Source organism: Hypomesus transpacificus, chromosome 7, assembly GCF_021917145.1.
Source record: "Hypomesus transpacificus isolate Combined female chromosome 7, fHypTra1, whole genome shotgun sequence".
Lineage (NCBI taxonomy): Eukaryota > Metazoa > Chordata > Actinopteri > Osmeriformes > Osmeridae > Hypomesus > Hypomesus transpacificus.
Window position 1 is genome coordinate 8,699,227 of NC_061066.1, and position 18,439 is coordinate 8,717,665.

Genomic DNA, 18,439 nt, shown 5'->3' on the forward strand with positions numbered 1-18,439 from the left:
CTTCTTGGGCTTGTTCCTCAGACCCTGTAGAAGCAGCACACAGTGAGGCCCAGACAGACACACAGGAAGCAGCACCACACACCAGGCAGCAGTAGAATCGACACCAAACACCCGGGTTGCAGATCTGATGGCGAGCTACATCCGTCTCTACGGTTCTCTACGGGGGGGGGGGGGGGGGGGGGGGGGGGGGGGGGGCTAGCTGTGAGTGTGCATCCTACAGAATGTCATGGGAGCGACACACACACACATGCGCGTTAGAACCTCACTAACTGTGGGTGCTATACACAGAGCCCAACGCTCTCTCTCCCTCTGGCTCACACACACACACACACCTTAGTAAAACAAAGCGTTGCCCCTCCAGTGCACCCCCACCCGCCAGGGTAAACAGACCAGGGTAAATGCCTAGCTGCTGACGGACAGGTGCACACCCGCCCACTGATAAAGAACACGCTAGAATGACACAGCAATCCGCTGGCGCTGGGTCAGGACTTTGGTCCACCCTATCCCGCGCTGCGCTATATAGGTCAGTGCCCTCTGGTAGAAACACAGGCTGAATGACAACAAACTAGAGTAGTGTTCTCCCCTCCCCTCCTCCACCACCCCATCCCAGAAATAAACTGCATGCTGGCCAACCTTCCTTCAAAAGATTCAAGGTCTAACTTGCAGGATAACTAAACTCATCTGACAGGCTATCGTTCAGCAGGACATTGCTCTGTCTGTGCACTACAGAGAAGCCAGCAGTGTAGATACCCGGCTGGCCACTACATTTAGTTATTTAGCAGGCGCTCTTATCCAGAGCGACTTACAGTAAGTACAGGGACATTCCCCATGAACAGTCTGGGGAACAATAGCAGGTTAGGCTTGCTTCCTCTACTTCCTGTTTCTGAGCCAGGACAGCATGTGAGAGTTCTGTCGAGGAATATTTACACACTAAGGGCCAGTGGGGCTTCTGACATTGTCACGGCAACCAGGCAGTGTTGGTATTGCCAAGGAAACGCGGTGGGTGTGGTGCTGCAGTGTTGACTGGAGAAGCTGAGGAACACTGTTGTGGTGAGCCCTGATCCTTGTCGACAGCAGGACAGGAAGTCGTCAGTGCATCAGCTGCCCTGCACCAGCAGAAGGATGGAGGCTTCGGAGTGCTCAAGCCTCTAGTTTTACAACAGAGATATTCTAAACCTCCAACCATTCTAGATCAGTCTTGGCTGTTTGTGTGTAAATCCAAGATAAAGTGTGCAGGTCACTTTTGTTTACCCTGGTCAGAAACACCGACCTACACCAGGAGCATTGAGAAACCCAACAGGATATTCTCTCAGGTGAATATTCCCTCAGGTGAATGACCAGTGTCTGGCATGTAAAACAAATATTTCCTCTCAGGTTCATACTAGCGGTTCTTATCTGCATCTATAAGCTCATATCAAGTTCTTTATCTCGGAATGACTCGCAAAGCTGAGCCAAAAGTCTCACGCTGGCATGTGGACCTGTGAGGGGCCAGCTTCCTGGACAGCCTGGTTGTTATGGCGATCACTCATTAACTATATAGACTACTTGAACTTGCTTTATCTAATCTAGGTTAACACATCGCCCGTTTTAAGCCTTTGAAGAAAAAAAAAGACCAATAAACCTACTTCAAATCACTTATTAACAATCTAGGCTACTTGTACTTGCTTTTATCTAATCTAGGATTATATGTCAGCTATTTTTAGCCATTGACACATAAGAGTACAGTTCACCCATATCACCACCAGGGGGCATCTCCGACGTCCTGTACAGACATGATTCACCGCATAGGCGTGCAAGAGTGAGTTATACATAAGCGACACAAGATAGATTAAAAACAAATCATCACAGCCATGTCAACTAAATCAGGTTCACGGGGCAGGCTGTAAACGCTAGCTAGCTTAGCACACTGAGACAGATAGGTGATGTTCAGAGGTCTGAATGCTACGCTACAACACATGATACACTGACACCGTTTACATGACAGGAAGGAAACCATAGCAGAGACACAGTCTGTGTGTGTGTGTGTGTGTGTGAGTCAAGACTCTGAGCTCATTAAAGAGAGTGTATGACACACCAGTAGGGAGACAACATGGCTGTAAGCTTGTGAGCTCAGGTTAGTGTGTGTGTGTGACGTGTGTGTGTGACGTGTGTGTGGGTGTGGGTGACCCCCCATCTGCTCTGCTCTTCAGAGGTGAAAGGTCATGGTTAGGGGCAGCCAGGTGAAGCAGCTCCAGTGTTGTGCGCTCGTCAGAGTAAGAGAGAGCAGGCTGAAAGCACAGCAGGCCTGGCTGACAGTTGGGCCCCTGGGTCCTAGCCCCTGGGTCCTAGCCCCTGGGTCCTAGCCCATGGGTCCTAGCCCCTGGGTCCTAGCCCATGGGTCCTAGCCCCTGGGTCCTAGCCCCTGGGTCCTAGCCCCTAGCTCCTGGGTCCTAGCCCGCCATCCTTCCCTCCCACCAAATCTGTCTCAGGGCAGCTCAGACACAACCTGGGGCTCCTCACCGTCATGTAAACCCTCGTCACACGTGCCAGTCAAGGGGTTCAAGAGCCAACCAGGAAACACTGTGGCAACAAACCAACCAATCAACAGTCTAGTAAGCAGGCTGCAGAGGGGCATTGTGGGATGCAGGAAGACTGCTACAGCGGTACTCACCAGTCTAATAAACTGGGCATGAGAGACCAGATGAGGATGAAAGGATGAAAGGAGGAGAGGATGAGTGAGGGAGAGTAATATCATTGGAGGAGGGAAGGAGTGATCAAACTGAAAACATGACGCACTGTTGAAAGTATACATGGAGACTGAAGGACAGTTGAACTAGAGATACACAGAAACAGAGAGCAGAGCCATGACAGACACAGAGAGACAAAGAGACAGAGAGACAGAGAGACAGAGAGACAGAGTGAGAGAGAGAGAGAGAGAGAGACAGAGAGTGAGAGAGACAGAGAGAGAGACAGACAGAACAGGACATGAGGTGCCCGAAAAACGTACAACAGAAAATAAATACACGAGACAGACAGTAGAGCAGAGCAATGTGGAAGTGTAATAGCAGAGCTGAGAAAGGTAGAGCAGTAGAGAGTAGATTAGAGCAGTAGAGAGTAGAGTAGTATAAAGTAGACCCTACCTTGATCTCTCTTTGTTCCACAGACTTCTCCCATATCTGCTGGTCATATGCACCGATCTGGAGACACAAAACAAGTCAGGTGTTGATTCAAGCATCCAGGGGTGGTTTCAACACGTGTCCGACTCCAGCCTTTGTCCTTCTATCACCCAGCACGTTCACACGCACGCACACAGTTACCACATACTAGAAGATTGAAAGAAAGGAAAGAAAGAATGAGGGCAGCCACATTGAGAGACTGTGTGCTGACCTGTCGGGTCACATATTGTATGGAGCTGTTGTGGTGTGTGTGTGTGTGTGTGTGTGTGTATTATGTATGAGCTGCGATTGGGTGGCAATGGGGTATTCAGCTTGATCGCTCTACTGTGGGAGCAGACAGCTTTACACTAGGCAGCACACCACAGCTGTCCAATCACCCTTGTCACTGGCCGGAGACAGAGAGACAGAGAGATACAGGGAGAGAGAAGGGAGACAGGAAGGGAGAGAGACAGGAAGGGAGACAGTGAGACGGGGAGAGAGAGAGACAGGAAGGGAGAGAGTGAGACGGGGAGAGAGACACGAAGGGAGAGAGACAGGTAGAGAGAGAGACAAGGAGAGAGAGACAGGGAGAGAGACAGGGAGAGAGACAGGGAGAAAAAAGAGTGACCAAGATAAAAAACCAGCACCCTGGCTATCAAATAGAGAATTCAAGCAGACTTATAAAACATGTAACATGTGCCACACATTGCAGGCCAGAGAGAAGCAGTGATACACTGGATCCTTCTCACAACTGAGCTTGTTAACCTTCTCCTCTCCTCTTTGTCCTAGTCACAGGAGGAGACAGGCTGGGCTGCACAATTCTGTACACACACGCACATCTCAACGCCCCTTCCTTCCTTCTGAGAAGTTTACATTTCCTATCTCTTCCTGTGGGCCCTGAACCATTAAGAACTAGCTGTGTCTGGGGGTGACCCAGACCTCAGTACTGCTCCCTCTGACCGGAACTGCAGCAGGAAAAGGAGAGGAAAGAAAGAGGAGGACGAGGAGAGGAGGAGATAAAGAGGAGGAGGAAGAGGAGGAGAGAAAGAGGAAGAGGAGAGGAGGAGAGAAAGAGGATGAGGAAGAGGAGGATAGAAAGAGGAAGAGGAGAGGAGGAGAGAAAGAGGAGGAGGAAGAGGAGGATAGAAAGAGGAGGAGGAAGAGGAGAGGAGAAAGAGGAGAGGAGGAGAGAAAGAGGAAGAGGAGAGGAGGAGAGAAAGAGGAGGAGGAAGAGGAGGAGAGAAAGAGGAAGAGGAGAGGAGGAGAGAAAGAGGAAGAGGAGAGGAGGAGAGAAAGAGGAGGAGGAAGAGGAGGATAGAAAGAGGAGGAGAAAGAGGAGAGGAGGATAGAAAGAGGAGAGGAGGATAGAAAGAGGAGTAGAGGAAGAGGAGTGGGAAGAGGAGGTTGAGATGAAGGGGCCCAGGGTGTTACAGTGTTTAGTGAAAACAGAAATATAACAGGTGAAACACATCCTCTACCCTCCTAGATCACCCTGTGTGTGTGTGTGTGTTCCCCGAGACTAGGTCCGCCTTCTCCTCCAGTGGAAACGGAGCATTCCTGCATGTTTCATGAAGCCTCATGAAACCTCATGAAACATGAACACCAGCAGACTGACAGACTCTGTACAGTCTACCTGAGGACAGGCCTCTGCATGGTACCAGGAGACAGGAGTCTGTATGCTACCAGGAGACAGAGCTCTGTATGGTACCAGGAGACAGAGCTCTGTATGGTACCAGGAGACAGGAGTCTGTATGCTACCAGGAGACAGAGCTCTGTATGGTACCAGGAGACAGAGCTCTGTATGGTACCAGGAGACAGGAGTCTGTATGGTACCAGGAGACAGGGCTCTGTATGGTACCAGGAGACAGGAGTCTGTATGGTACTAGGAGACAGGGCTCTGTATGGTACCAGGAGACAGGGCTCTGTATGGTACCAGGAGACAGGGCTCTGTATGGTACCAGGAGACAGAGCTCTGTATGGTACCAGGAGACAGGAGTCTGTATGGTACCAGGAGACAGGAGTCTGTATGCTACCAGGAGACAAAGCTCTGTATGGTACCAGGAGACAGAGCTCTGTATGGTACCAGGAGACAGGAGTCTGTATGGTACCAGGAGACAGGAGTCTGTATGCTACCAGGAGACAGAGCTCTGTATGCTACCAGGAGACAGGGCTCTGTATGGTACCAGGAGACAGACCAGCGAGCGGGGGGGACAGATGGAGACCAACGCTACAGTCCAGCGGGTGTGGGTTGGCATCACCATGGCAACCAGAGTTGGGTCGGTTTTACCAACGATCCCCGGCACTGCACCCCGAGAAACAGAGAGAGACGCTCCCAAATAGAACGGCAGGATTTGAAATCAAAGGAGGTACACTGACTTGCCTCCCTCTATCATTATCTAACAGAGCGGGGGAGGAGAGAGAGAGAGAGATGCCGTAGTGGCAGGTTGTTCACCATGGCGACGGTCGGGGGATGATCCTGAGCCAGGGATCATGTCGCCGAGGCAACAGAGTTATGTAACAGCCGCCTTCACACACAGTGTATGGGGGGGCGACGGCGCGTGTGTGTGTGGGGAGGAAAATGCTGTTTATAACACACCCCAGGGGCCAGGTCAGACAGTTAGCAGGCCAGCTGACACACACACACACCAGCACAGACAGACTAGTTGATAAACACAGACACCAGTGTGTGTGTGTGGGTACAGTGATGTAAGAGTTGCATCAAACAAGAGCTTGTGCTATCCACTAGAACTGACGGTCGTCTCCCCCTCTCTCCAGCGTTCTCTTCACTCAACTGAATTTCAATTCTCTCTCTCTCTCTCTCGCTCTCTCGCTCTCTCTCTCTGATGAACTGTGGTAGTAGTACTTGGCACACACTCTGCTCTCATTGGTTGTGTGTTGACAGACAGGAGTGTTAACCACCCCACCTACTCTAACCACCCCACCTACTCTAACCATGCTGAACGTGAACAGTCCCACCCTCTAATACCCACCCTGACACAGTTTCTCCACCCAGGAGACGAACACTGTTTACTGTCGTCAGGGTGCTACACAGCTGCTGCAGTAGCACAGGAAGTCACACATTAACATTGAGAACTCCTAACTACACACACACACACACACACACACACACAAAAAGGTTAAATCCCCAGCAGTATATTGACAACATAACACCATCTCTATAAAAGACTGGAATAATCCCCAGGGCTCTCCAACACATCCATCCTGTATATAGCACCCAGACTCTATGTATATATCCAGACTCCTGGACAGTCACTAGGCCTGGTATAGCTCTGTGGACTCAAACACCATCATTATAAAGTGGCCTTATAGATCCCTCTCTGGCGCTGGTCTGCTCTGGTATTACTGGATAGTTCTGAGTCTAGTCAGAGAGACAGCCAGAGAGAGGCAGGGAGACAGAGAGGCAGGCAGGGAGACAGACAGAGAAAGGCAGGGAGACAGAGAGAGAGGCAGTGAACCAGCCAGAGAGAGAGGAAGACAGACAAACAGAGAGGCAGGGAAAGGGCCAGAGAGAGAGGCAGTCAGAGAGACAGAATGACATGTAGACAGGTTGGCAGGTAGACAGACAGACAGTAAACTCCAGTAACAATCCACACCAGCCTGGTGGAGGATGGTCTCTACCTAAGCCAGCAGTCTCTCGTTAAGTCAAGCAGGGGGACAGACAAGTACAGACAGCACCCGTGTGTCTGTGGTGCATGGCTCCCAGACAAGTCTGGTTCTGTCAGTCCAGACAAGCACAGACAGGAAGCCCTAGCAACAAACCAGCTAGTACTGAAGGAAGGAGAACATACATCAACATCCAAACGACCATTTCTCTGTTAGGCCCTAAAGGAGGAGGGCTTACAGGAGGCAGTGTAACTACGCTGGGCCGGCCCCCTGCAGAGCGTCTGATCCTCTGGTAGGACAGTTAACACTGTACAAAACAACGAGACAACCTAAGCTATATTTCGGTCCAGTTAACTTTTGAACTTGTTGGCAAGGAAGATGTTCGAGGCTATACACAGCAATTATTCATTAGCGATAGAAATATAATAAATACCCAAATCCAAATATACATCCATATATAGATGTGACACTAAAGCTAAATATCTGAATCAGTCTGAAAAGACCGAAAACATCTGAGTCATGCTCTACTGTGGAGCTGCCACAGGTTCTGGCTAGAGCATCAGCAACCAACAGGACGACAAGTAAACAGGTCCTTACCTTCTTCTGGTACCACACAACAGCATCTCGCACTTTGGACGCCATTTACACGTCACGGGTCACGACATGGGACATCTTAGACTGCAGGAGAAGGGAGAGACGGAGAGAGAGAGAGACAGAGAGAGGGAGGGAGGGAGGAGAGAAGAGGAATGAAGGTAAGACGGTGTGTCACGGTACATGTGAAGAGACGGCTGCTCTGACTGGCTTTTATAAGTACCAGCCTACCTGGGCAGGTACACACACACACACACCTCATGAATAGTTCAGCAAGCACACGCTTTTCTCCAACAGCGACTCCCAACACAACCACACACAACCAGCCTCTGTCATGTGATAGAGCAGTTAATTAGTACTCTGCTACAGTGCTGTTAGTCGGATTCACATTCAAGTCAGGGTGGACAGGCTGTGCACACACAATAGTTTGTGTTCACTAGTATGCTGTAGCCAGATAATTATACAGTAAATAATTACTGACTATACATGGTTTTTGTGTGAAATAGAGTAAGAAACTGAGTGGTTATGTAAGAGAGAATGGATAGAGTGACTGACTGAGTGGTCAAGAACTAAGGCTAAGTCTGCTTGGTTGACCTTGATGGACTGATTTACTCTCCCTCCTTTTCTCCCTCCCTCTCCCTCCCTCTCAGCAGTGCCAGGGGCAGATACAAGGTCACAGCACAAGCTGGGACACACAGGTGTACACGTGCTTAGAGATCACTCAAATAGTCCTTGTGTCTAGGGGCCTTGATAGCTGTACAGTTGTATTTGTGTTAGTGTATGTAGACATTGTATTGTATCCGTGTGTGTGTACATATTTTACAGTATACATGTGTGTGTGTGTGTGTGTGTGTGTGTGTGTGCAGACCTGCTCTTAACCCAGCATACACATAGCCAGAGCAGATATCAGTACACTAAACTCCCTGATACACTATCGTGGATTGATGGATGGATGAATGGATGGATAGACAGATGGATGAGTATAATGAAGCTGGAGGATCAGGCAGACAGAGAGCGACTCCTGAGCCGTCATTCTTCAGACAGCAGGCTGCTTGATCCCTCGGATATGCCAGCTCTCTGAACACAACTGTACTGTGTTCTAGTAACTACCCAAACTGTCCTGTACTGTGTTCTAGTAACTACCCAAACTGTCCTGTACTGTGTTCTAGTAACTACCCAAACTGTACTGTGTTCTAGTAACTACCCAAACTGTCCTGTACTGTGTTCTAGTAACTACACAAACTGTCCTGTACTGTGTTCTAGTAACTACCCAAACTGTCCTGTACTGTGTTCTAGTAACTACCCAAACTGTCCTGTACTGTGTTCTAGTAACTACCCAAACTGTACTGTGTTCTAGTAACTACCCAAACTGTCCTGTACTGTGTTCTAGTAACTACACAAACTGTCCTGTACTGTGTTCTAGTAACTACCCAAACTGTCCTGTACTGTGTTCTAGTAACTACCCAAACTGTACTGTGTTCTAGTAACTACCCAAACTGTACTGTGTTCTAGTAACTACCCAAACTGTCCTCCCAAACCACTCCATGACCCAGGTAGCATGAATTCTTTACCAGCCATTCTGCCCGTGAGAAGAGACAGGCCTGGGAACAAGGTTTTGTGTGTGTGAGAAAGAGAAAGAGAGAAAGAGAGAGAGCGGAGTGGGTTAGATTATGTGAGTCATAATAACAATCTTCTCATGAAGCACCAACACACTTATATCGGAATCCACGACTGTTCTATAATCTGTGTTTTAAATCCCAAAACAAACAAAATAAAGCAGTGTGTAGACACACACACACACACCATCTGCACACTGATGGCTTCACTGCAACCTCTATTCTCTGTGTCCACCACTGGAACACAGTGATTGTCCAGTTGATAAACACAGACACCAGGGTGTGAGTGTGTGTGTGATTGTGTGTGTGATTGTGTGTGTGGGTGTGTGTACAGTGTAAGTGTCTCCCTCTCTCTCCATCGTTCTCTACACAACTGAATTTCAATACCTGACTCTAATGCTCTCTTTCTCTGTCTCTCTGGAACTGTGGTAGTAGTACTTGACAGGTCTTGATGTTTCGCTCTGCATCCTGTGCACATACTCTGCTCTCATTGTTTGTATGTTGACAGACAGGAGTATTAACACCCACACCTACTGTAGCCCCCACCTCCTACCAGACGTATTCTAACCCTCCCTCCTACCAGACGTATTCTAACCCCCACCTCCTACCAGACGTATTCTAACCCCCACCTCCTACCAGACGTATTCTAACCCCCCCTCCTACCAGACGTATTCTAACCCCCCCTTCCTACCAGACGTATTCTAACCCTCCCTCCTACCAGACGTATTCTAACCCCCCCTCCTACCAGACGTATTCTAACCCCCCCTCCTACCAGACGTATTCTAACCCCCCCCTCCTACCAGACGTATTCTAACCCCCCCTCCTACCAGACGTATTCTAACCCCCCCTCCTACCAGACGTATTCTAACCCCCCCTCCTACCAGACGTATTCTAACCCCCACCTCCTACCAGACGTATTCTAACCCCCCCTCCTACCAGACGTATTCTAACCCCCCCTCCTACCAGACGTATTCTAACCCCCACCTCCTACCAGACGTATTCTAACCCCCACCTCCTACCAGACGTATTCTAACCCCCACCTCCTACCAGACGTATTCTAACCCCCACCTCCTACCAGACGTATTCTAACCCCCACCTCCTACCAGACGTATTCTAACCCCCCCTCCTACCAGACGTATTCTAACCCCCCCTCCTACCAGACGTATTCTAACCCCCCCTCCTACCAGACGTATTCTAACCCCCCCTCCTACCAGACGTATTCTAACCCCCCCTCCTACCAGACGTATTCTAACCCCCCCTCCTACCAGACGTATTCTAACCCCCCCTCCTACCAGACGTATTCTAACCCCCCCTCCTACCAGACGTATTCTAACCCCCCCTCCTACCAGACGTATTCTAACCCCCCCTCCTACCAGACGTATTCTAACCCCCCCTCCTACCATTCTGACAGTGAACAGTTCCACACTCTAACACCCGCCCTAACACAGGGTGAAGCAACAACACAATCTTTTTTTAAACCAGTTTTTTTCCAATCCAGACAACACACACACGACCTAACTGCACTCTAGCTCCAACCTGCACACCATGTCCTCCCAGTGTCCTCCACCTCAGGAACACTGCCTGGGAGCCTTGGAACAGGGTCCTCCTGGCCCTGTCACCAGCTGCTCTCAGGGTATTTACATGTACACTCCAGCCTCTACAACATCAGCTGTGTGAGAGAGAGTGAGTGTGAGAGAGAGAGTGAGTGTGAGAGAGAGAGTGAGTGTGAGAGAGAGTGAGAGTGAAAGAGAGAGAGAGAGCTCTGCCCTTGTTCACCTCCAGCCTTCCAATCTCTTGTGTTTTCTTCTGTCAGGGTTGGGAGTAGGGGTGTCACGATACCAAAAATTCAGTAGTCGGTGCCAATACCATTAAAATAACACGATTCTCGATGCCAATTTCGATACCATGGTAAAAAAAAGAGGATTGTCTAAGATTCCATGTAGGCTACTTGAACCATGAACTTCTTTAAAATATTTGAAAAATAGCAAAATGTCCTACAAAGACATACAAAACATGTGCAATAGAGCATAGCACAACATAATAAAGTGCAATTAAGCCATTCAGCTAACAAGATGAACATGACATGAGTTTACCTTCTAAGCTATGGGCTAATGTTAAAACTACAGCTAACCTAAACTAAGTACATAAGCCATTGTAACACACGTGCCCACCATCACAAACATCATGTAACGTGTATTTTAGTATGACAGATTAAACAAACAGAAAAAGAGCATTCTTTGGATGTATTCAGAGTTTCGCCGCGACTTCAACGAACATTGATTTATTTTGTATGATGCCAGATGTTAGCATCGGTGCTGCGCCTCTTCTGGAACTGAATCAGAACTTGCCTTGAATTCTTTAAACAAATCCAGATGACGATCTTTCAGGTGCTTAGCTAAATTGGAAGTACTCCCCCTTGGTCCCCATTTTTTGCATAATGGCTTCTGCGGATTAATTATAACGCCACGGTCATCTGCCTTAAACGCAAACTTTTTTTTTTGCCTTTCTTGTCAACAAGTCGAAGCGGGGCGATCGCTAAAGCAGCAGTTGTTATCTTGTTTTTCTTAATGTAAACGTCGACTGGAACACTCCTGAAGGCGCAGCACCGATGCTAACATCTGGCATCGGCGCTCACGGTACTTACGGTGCTTCAAAAAATGGGCATCGTCGGTGTTTTGTTATTTTAGCATCGGAAGGTACCGTAAGTATCGGTTCTCGTGACATCCCTAGTTGGGAGGTTCCATAACAGACAAGCACAGGATGTCCACTTCAAACTGAACCGACCTGGCTAATCAATCACATCTATGATAGTGCCCGTCTTCGTGTGTGTGTGTGTGTGTGTGTGTACACTACGTTGTGTTTGGATTGAAAACACGGATAATGGAAAACTCATGGATTCCCATTAAGTGTGTTGTTGCTTGCAGAATCCAGAACTCTTTAACAGACAGTACAGGACAGGGTCTTTCATTCAGGCACCAGTCCATGAACATGGCCCTCTGGATCAGCTTCTAATAGGCAGCAGGAAGAGAGAGGCTCAGTCCAGAGTCATTACAGCAGTCACTCGTCCCAAAGAGCTCTGCTCCATTCCTGTCTCGGGGGAAACGTGTGTTTATGTGTGTGTGACGCAGCAGTTTAGAGGGTTGTGAGGCCGCACCTGGTAACCCCATCTGTGGGTGCTGTCAAAACACAGGTGGTTTGAGCGTCTGAGGGAGCAGAAGCAGTCCCTGGTCCTCTCAGGAACCTCCCTGTCTTCACCTGAGGAAACTGAACTTCTCATCATCCCGGCCAAACCCTCCATCTCCCATGACTTCTCAATCACCCTGGGATCTGCGACGGTGACCCCCTCATCCTCTGCCAGGAACCTTGGGGTGACCATGGACGACGAGCTCTCCCTCACGGCCCACATTGCTGCGGTCTCCCGGTCGTGTAGATTCACCCTCTACAACATCCGGAAGATCAGGAGATACCTGTCTGAGCACTCCACCCAGCTGCTTGTCCAAGCACTTGTCCTCTCCAAGTTGGACTACTGCAACTCGCTGCTCGCCGGTCTCCCATCATGCGCAACCCGCCCTCTTCAGAGAATTCAGAACGCAGCGGCCCGTCTGGTCTACAATCTACCCAGACGCTCCCACGTTACCCCGCTCCTCATCTCCCTCCACTGGCTACCCATAACGGCCCGCATCAGATTCAAGACCCTGGTACTGACCTTCCGAGCAGTGAATGGAACTGCGCCCGACTACATCAAGTCTCTCCTGCAGCCTTACACCCCCACCCGCCACCTACGGTCTTCTTCAGACAACCGCCTGGTGGTCCCACCTCTCAAGACCGCCCGGTCCCAGCACAAGCTCTTCTCCTGCCTGGCACCCCAGTGGTGGAATCAACTCCCCACCTCCATCAGAGACACGGACTGTCTCTCCACCTTCAAGAGAAGGCTCAAGACGCACTTGTTCCGGGAGTACAATGGTACTTAGGAATGGTTTGCTGAATCCAACGCTAGTTTCCTCAAGGTTCACAATGACTCTTGCTTAGACTGTTGATCTTGTTGGTTAGTGGTAGCTGATTTAAACTGTTGTATTCTTCTTTTTTTAGTTAATCCTATTTTTATTGCTTTCCTACAGGTACACCTGCACTTAGAGATCAATGTTGTGTAATTTTAACTTGTTTAACTACATGCTCTTATGGTTTCTTCCCTTTAGCACTATTTTTTGGTTGTCCACAATATGTACTTCTTGTTTTTGACTACCCGCAATGCTGTGGGGCTATCTTGTTGTTATTATCAGTGACCTATGCACTTTGTGAAGCTCTCTCTTGGAAGTCGCTTTGGACAAAAGCGTCTGCTAAATGAATAAATGTAAATGTAAATGTAAACTGGGCCCAAAGCCCTAAAGTCTGGATGAGTCATCGGGCTTACCACAGGCCCTGCACCAAACCCTCCGCCAGACCCACGCCCCTCCCTCCTCCCTCCACCAGCCCTGTCTGTCTGTCTGTCTGTCTGTCTGTCTGTCTGTCTGTCTGTCTGTCTGTCTGTCTGTCTGTCTGTCTGTCTGTCTGTCTGTCTGTCTGTCTGTCTGTCTGTCTATGTGTCTCCTCTGACACATTACAGATCCTGACAGGCAGAGTCACAGATGAACATGATGATACTCCTGATCTGGAAGTCCCCCGTGTTTCTCTTTGGGTTCTCCCTCGGCTGGTCTGACGGAACAGCCACACGTCTGCCGGCCGGCGGCTGACTGGAAGTCACCAGTGATTCCTCTCCTGTGGTTCTGGAGATGCAGGCCCAGGCAGAGCCAGACACACACCATCCTGCTCTGGGCACAACGTCTGGGCTTCTCAGCATACATATGACCAAATATGAAGCGTACACACACACACACATTTCCAAGTGGTTTGTGTGACAGTCACACATTTGCCAAGGTCACCATATAAAGAGGTGTAGAGTGCACTGACCTCAATAAAGTATTGGTCTGCTTGGCTTCTCTCTCCCCTCCCTCCAACTCCCTCTCCCCCTCTGTCTCCCTCCATCTCTGCCCCCCTCTCCATGTTAAGTGGGTCAGGCTAGAAAACTACTGTGCAGTGTGGACGCCGCCAAAAATACACCATGAGGGAATGTGACGGCCAATATACAGGCCTGAAAATAGAGCCTTCCTGTCAGGGTCAACAGTGTGACCCGCCCCTGCCCCCCCGCCACACACACGCACGCACACAGTTCCACAAACAAAGCCCTGTGTGAACGGACTGGACAGTAATAACACACTCCAGACAAGCTCACCAACAGGCGCTAGCAGGATTAGCAGAAGAGAGGAGAGGAGAGAGGGGAAGAGAGGAGAGGAGATGGTGGAAGAGAGGAGGAGATGGTGGAAGAGAGGAGAGGAGATGTTGGAAGAGAGGAGAGGAGATGGTGGAAGAGAGGAGAGGAGATGGTGGAAGAGAGGAGAGGAGATGGTGGAAGAGAGGAGAGGAGATGGTGGAAGAGAGGAGAGGAGATGGTGGAAGAGAGGAGAGGAGATGGTGGAAGAGAGGAGAGGAGATGGTGGAAGAGAGGAGAGGAGATGGTGGAAGAGAGGAGGAGATGGTGGAAGAGAGGAGAGGAGATGGTGGAAGAGAGGAGAGGAGATGGTGGAAGAGAGGAGAGGAGATGGTGGAAGAGAGGAGGAGATGGTGGAAGAGAGGAGATGGTGGAAGAGAGGAGAGGAGATGGTGGAAGAGAGGAGAGAGGGGAGAGGAGATGGTGGAAGAGAGGAGAGGAGAGAGGGGAAGAGAGGAGAGGAGATGGTGGAAGAGAGGACGAGATGGTGGAAGAGAGGAGAGGAGATGGGGGAAGAGAGGAGGAGATGGTGGAAGAGAGGAGAGGAGATGGGGGAAGAGAGGAAGAGATGGTGGAAGAGAGGAGAGGAGATGGTGGAAGAGAGGAGAGGAGATGGGGGAAGAGAGGAGGAGATGGTGGAAGAGAGGAGAGGAGATGGGGGAAGAGAGGAGGAGATGGTGGAAGAGAGGAGAGGAGATGGTGGAAGAGAGGAGGGGAGATGGTGGAAGAGAGGAGAGGAGATGGTGGAAGAGAGGAGAGGAGATGGTGGAAGAGAGGAGGGGAGATGGTGGAAGAGAGGAGGAGATGGTGGAAGAGAGGAGAGGAGATGGTGGAAGAGAGGAGGGGAGATGGTGGAAGAGAGGAGATGGTGGAAGAGAGGAGAGGAGATGGGGGAAGAGAGGAGATGGTGGAAGAGAGGAGAGGAGATGAGGGAAGAGAGGAGAGGAAATGGTGGAAGAGAGGAGAGGAGATGGTGGAAGAGAGGAGAGGAGATGGTGGAAGAGAGGAGAGGAGATGGTGGAAGAGAGGAGAGGAGATGGTGGAAGAGAGAAAGAGAGGAGAGGGGGGAAGAGAGAAAGAGAGGAGAGGAGAGGGGGGAAGAGAGAAAAGGGGAAGAAAGGAGAGGGGAAGAGAGGAGAGAGGGGAAGAGAGGAGAGGGGAAGAGAGGAAGAGAGGAGGGGAAGAGAAGAGAGGAGAGGAGAGGGGAAGAGAGGTGAGAGAGGAAGAGAGGAGGGGAAGAGAAGAGAGGAGAGGGGAAGAGAGGAGAGATGGGAAGAGAGAAGACAGGGGAAGAGAAGAGAGGAATCTGATCCAGTCAGGTCCAGTGGCTAGAGATGCAAATGCTACCGTAGGTGACCACAGAAGGATGGAGAGGGCTGTAGTCATGGTGACACTTTTTACTCTACAGCATAAGCACCATGGCTCCAGAGAGGGTGGAAAAGATAAGAGGAAGAAGCTCATACTAAAAGTTGGAAGATCTAGCAAAAACAGCCAGCGAGTAAAAGGGAAGTGAAACAGAGAGGGAGTGAGATAGCCCCTCAGATCACAGCCTAGTGGGGGGAGGTTGCATAACGCTGTGTGACGGTCTATAATCTACTAGGCCTAGATATAAACTGATGTTAAGAAGAAAAAGAGACCCTACTCTGCTCATGCAACTAACCACACACACACACACACACACAGACCTCTGCGGGGGTGGTGTGTAACTCTAGCCAGGTAGCCAGTCAGCCTTCCCTGGGCCTGTGCTGCATTTTTTATAAGCAGGAGAAATTACATCTCTGCTCAGGGACAGCAAGCGTGTGTGTGTGTGTGTGTGTGTGTGAGAAAGAGATACAGAGAGCGTGTCTGCGCATGTGTTTCAGTGCGTGAGTGGTCATGTTTTCCATCACGAAGGGTGATTCCCTTGCAAGCTCTAGTTACACCACAAGACCCCCTCAACTTGAGCTGCACTTAACCAGCTCCGATAATATACCCAGACATGTCACTCTCACACACACACACACACACACACACACACACACACACACAGAGGAGTGTCACAGGTGTTCTTCTGACTGACATGGTTCCCATCAGACAATGGAGAACACATGTAGTAGGCTACATTTTACATCCTTTCCCAGACCTACTGGGACACCAGATAGCAACACGCTACTATACAGATACACACGTGTGTGTGTGTCTGTGTGTTGACCCGTTGTGAGCTACACTATTCCACCTAAAGGACCATGCTCTGTCAGCAGTGTGAAGCTACTAGTTTCCTGTCAGCTAAGCAGCTGAAAAACACACATGCATCCACACACAGAGTACGCATGAACACAGAGCAGCTTACCTTCCTGTGACTGATCTGACAGAAGTAAATGGCCTCTTTCTCCTTTCTTTTTGGGATGTGTGGTTGTGTGTGCATGTGTGTGTTTCAGAGACCGAAAGGTGTGCAGGTGACACCAACACAATGTGACAGGGGTCAAAGTGGAAGGTATGTGCTGCATGTTGCACAAAGAGCCACACACACCCTTCAAAAGGCAGCCAACGCCTCATGTCAAACACATACCAACTGACATATGCGCCCAGTCAACAACAACCACCACAAACACGCACAAACACCTTCAGAGAAGAAAAAAAATAAACTGTCCTAACCAGTGCCTGCTCCCATCCCCAGAGAGAGAGAGAAAGAGGAAGAGAGAGACAGGCAGAGAGAGAGAGAAAGAAATAGTGAGAGGGAAACAGAGAAACAGGGAGAGAGACAGAGAGAGAAATAGGGATAGAGAAAGACAGAAAGAGAGAGAGAGAAATAGGGACAGAGAAAGACAGAGAGAAACAGAGAGATAGTGAAAAGAAACAAAGCCAGATAGAGAAAGCGAGGGAGGAAGAACAGAGGGAGGAAGAACAGAGGGAGGAAGAACAGAGGGAGGAAGAACAGAGGGAGGAAGAACAGAGGGAGGAAGAACAGAGGGGAATGAGGAGTAGGAGAAGAGCTGAGAGCCTCTTGGCTCTGCTGGCTTTTGGAGGAGGCAGCCCTCTTCAGGAGGCAGCCCTCTCCAGGAGGCAGCCCTCTCCAAGAGGCAGCCCTCTCCAAGAGGCAGCCCTCTCCAGGAGGTAGGAGGCAGCCCTCTCCAAGAGGCAGCCCTCTCCAAGAGGCAGCCCTCTCCAGGAGGCAGCCCTCTCCAGGAGGCAGCCCTCTCCAAGAGGCAGCCCTCTCCAGGAGGCAGCCCTCTCCAAGAGGCAGGAGGCAGCCCTCTCCAGGAGGCAGTCCTCTCCAAGAGGCAGCCCTCTCCAAGAGGCAGCCCTCTCCAGGAGGTAGGAGGCAGCCCTCTCCAAGAGGCAGCCCTCTCCAAGAGGCAGCCCTCTCCAGGAGGCAGCCCTCTCCAGGAGGCAGCCCTCTCCAAGAGGCAGCCCTCTCCAGGAGGCAGCCCTCTCCAAGAGGCAGGAGGCAGCCCTCTCCAGGAGGCTGTCAGAGAGAGACAGAGAGAGAGAGAAATAGGGATAGAGAAAGACAGAGAGAAACAGAGAGATAGTGAAAAGAAACAAAGCCAGATAGAGAAAGCGAGGGAGGAAGAACAGAGGGAGGAAGAACAGAGGGAGGAAGAACAGAGGGAGGAAGAACAGAGGGAGGAAGAACAGAGGGAGGAAGAACAGAGGGAGGAAGAACAGAGGGAGGAAGAACAGAGGGGAATGAGGAGTAGGAGAAGAGCTGAGAGCCTCTTGGCTCTGCTGGCTTTTGGAGGAGGCAGCCCTCTTCAGGAGGCAGCCCTCTCCAGGAGGCAGCCCTCTCCAGGAGGCAGCCCTCTCCAAGAGGCAGCCCTCTCCAGGAGTTAGGAGGCAGCCCTCTCCAAGAGGCAGCCCTCTCCAAGAGGCAGCCCTCTCCAGGAGGCAGCCCTCTCCAGGAGGCAGCCCTCTCCAAGAGGCAGCCCTCTCCAGGAGGCAGCCCTCTCCAAGAGGCAGGAGGCAGCCCTCTCCAAGAGGCACAGAAGAACACAGAAGAACAGAGGGAGGAAGAACAGAGGGAGGAAGAACAGAGGGAGGAAGAACAGAGGGGAATGAGGAGTAGGAGAAGAGCTGAGAGCCTCTTGGCTCTGCTGGCTTTTGGAGGAGGCAGCCCTCTCCAAGAGGCAGCCCTCTCCAGGAGGTAGGAGGCAGCCCTCTCCAAGAGGAAGCCCTCCCCAGGAAGCAGC

At 50.4% G+C, this 18,439-nt stretch overlaps 1 protein-coding gene across 7 annotated transcripts in view; it reads right to left on the reverse strand.

Annotated features, from left to right (window-relative positions):
* Positions 1–18,439, reverse strand: part of LOC124469280 (protein PHTF2-like) — a 28,267-nt gene that overhangs the window by 7,746 nt on the left and 2,082 nt on the right. For 3 of the 7 annotated variants that reach the window (XM_047022456.1, XM_047022450.1, XM_047022452.1), the window contains exons 2-5: positions 7,356–7,436; positions 3,120–3,176; positions 2,651–2,662; positions 1–24 (exon numbers count right to left, since the gene is read on the reverse strand). The exon at positions 1–24 is cut by the window's left edge and continues 46 nt beyond it. In XM_047022456.1, coding sequence (XP_046878412.1) covers positions 1–24; positions 2,651–2,662; positions 3,120–3,176; positions 7,356–7,400 — 138 coding nt within the window. In that variant the 5' untranslated portion in view covers positions 7,401–7,436. Of the gene's footprint in view, positions 25–2,650; positions 2,663–3,119; positions 3,177–7,355; positions 7,542–16,599; positions 16,995–18,439 lie in introns of those variants that run through there. The other 4 variants (XM_047022453.1, XM_047022451.1, XM_047022454.1 and 1 more) reach the window with 4 other exon arrangements.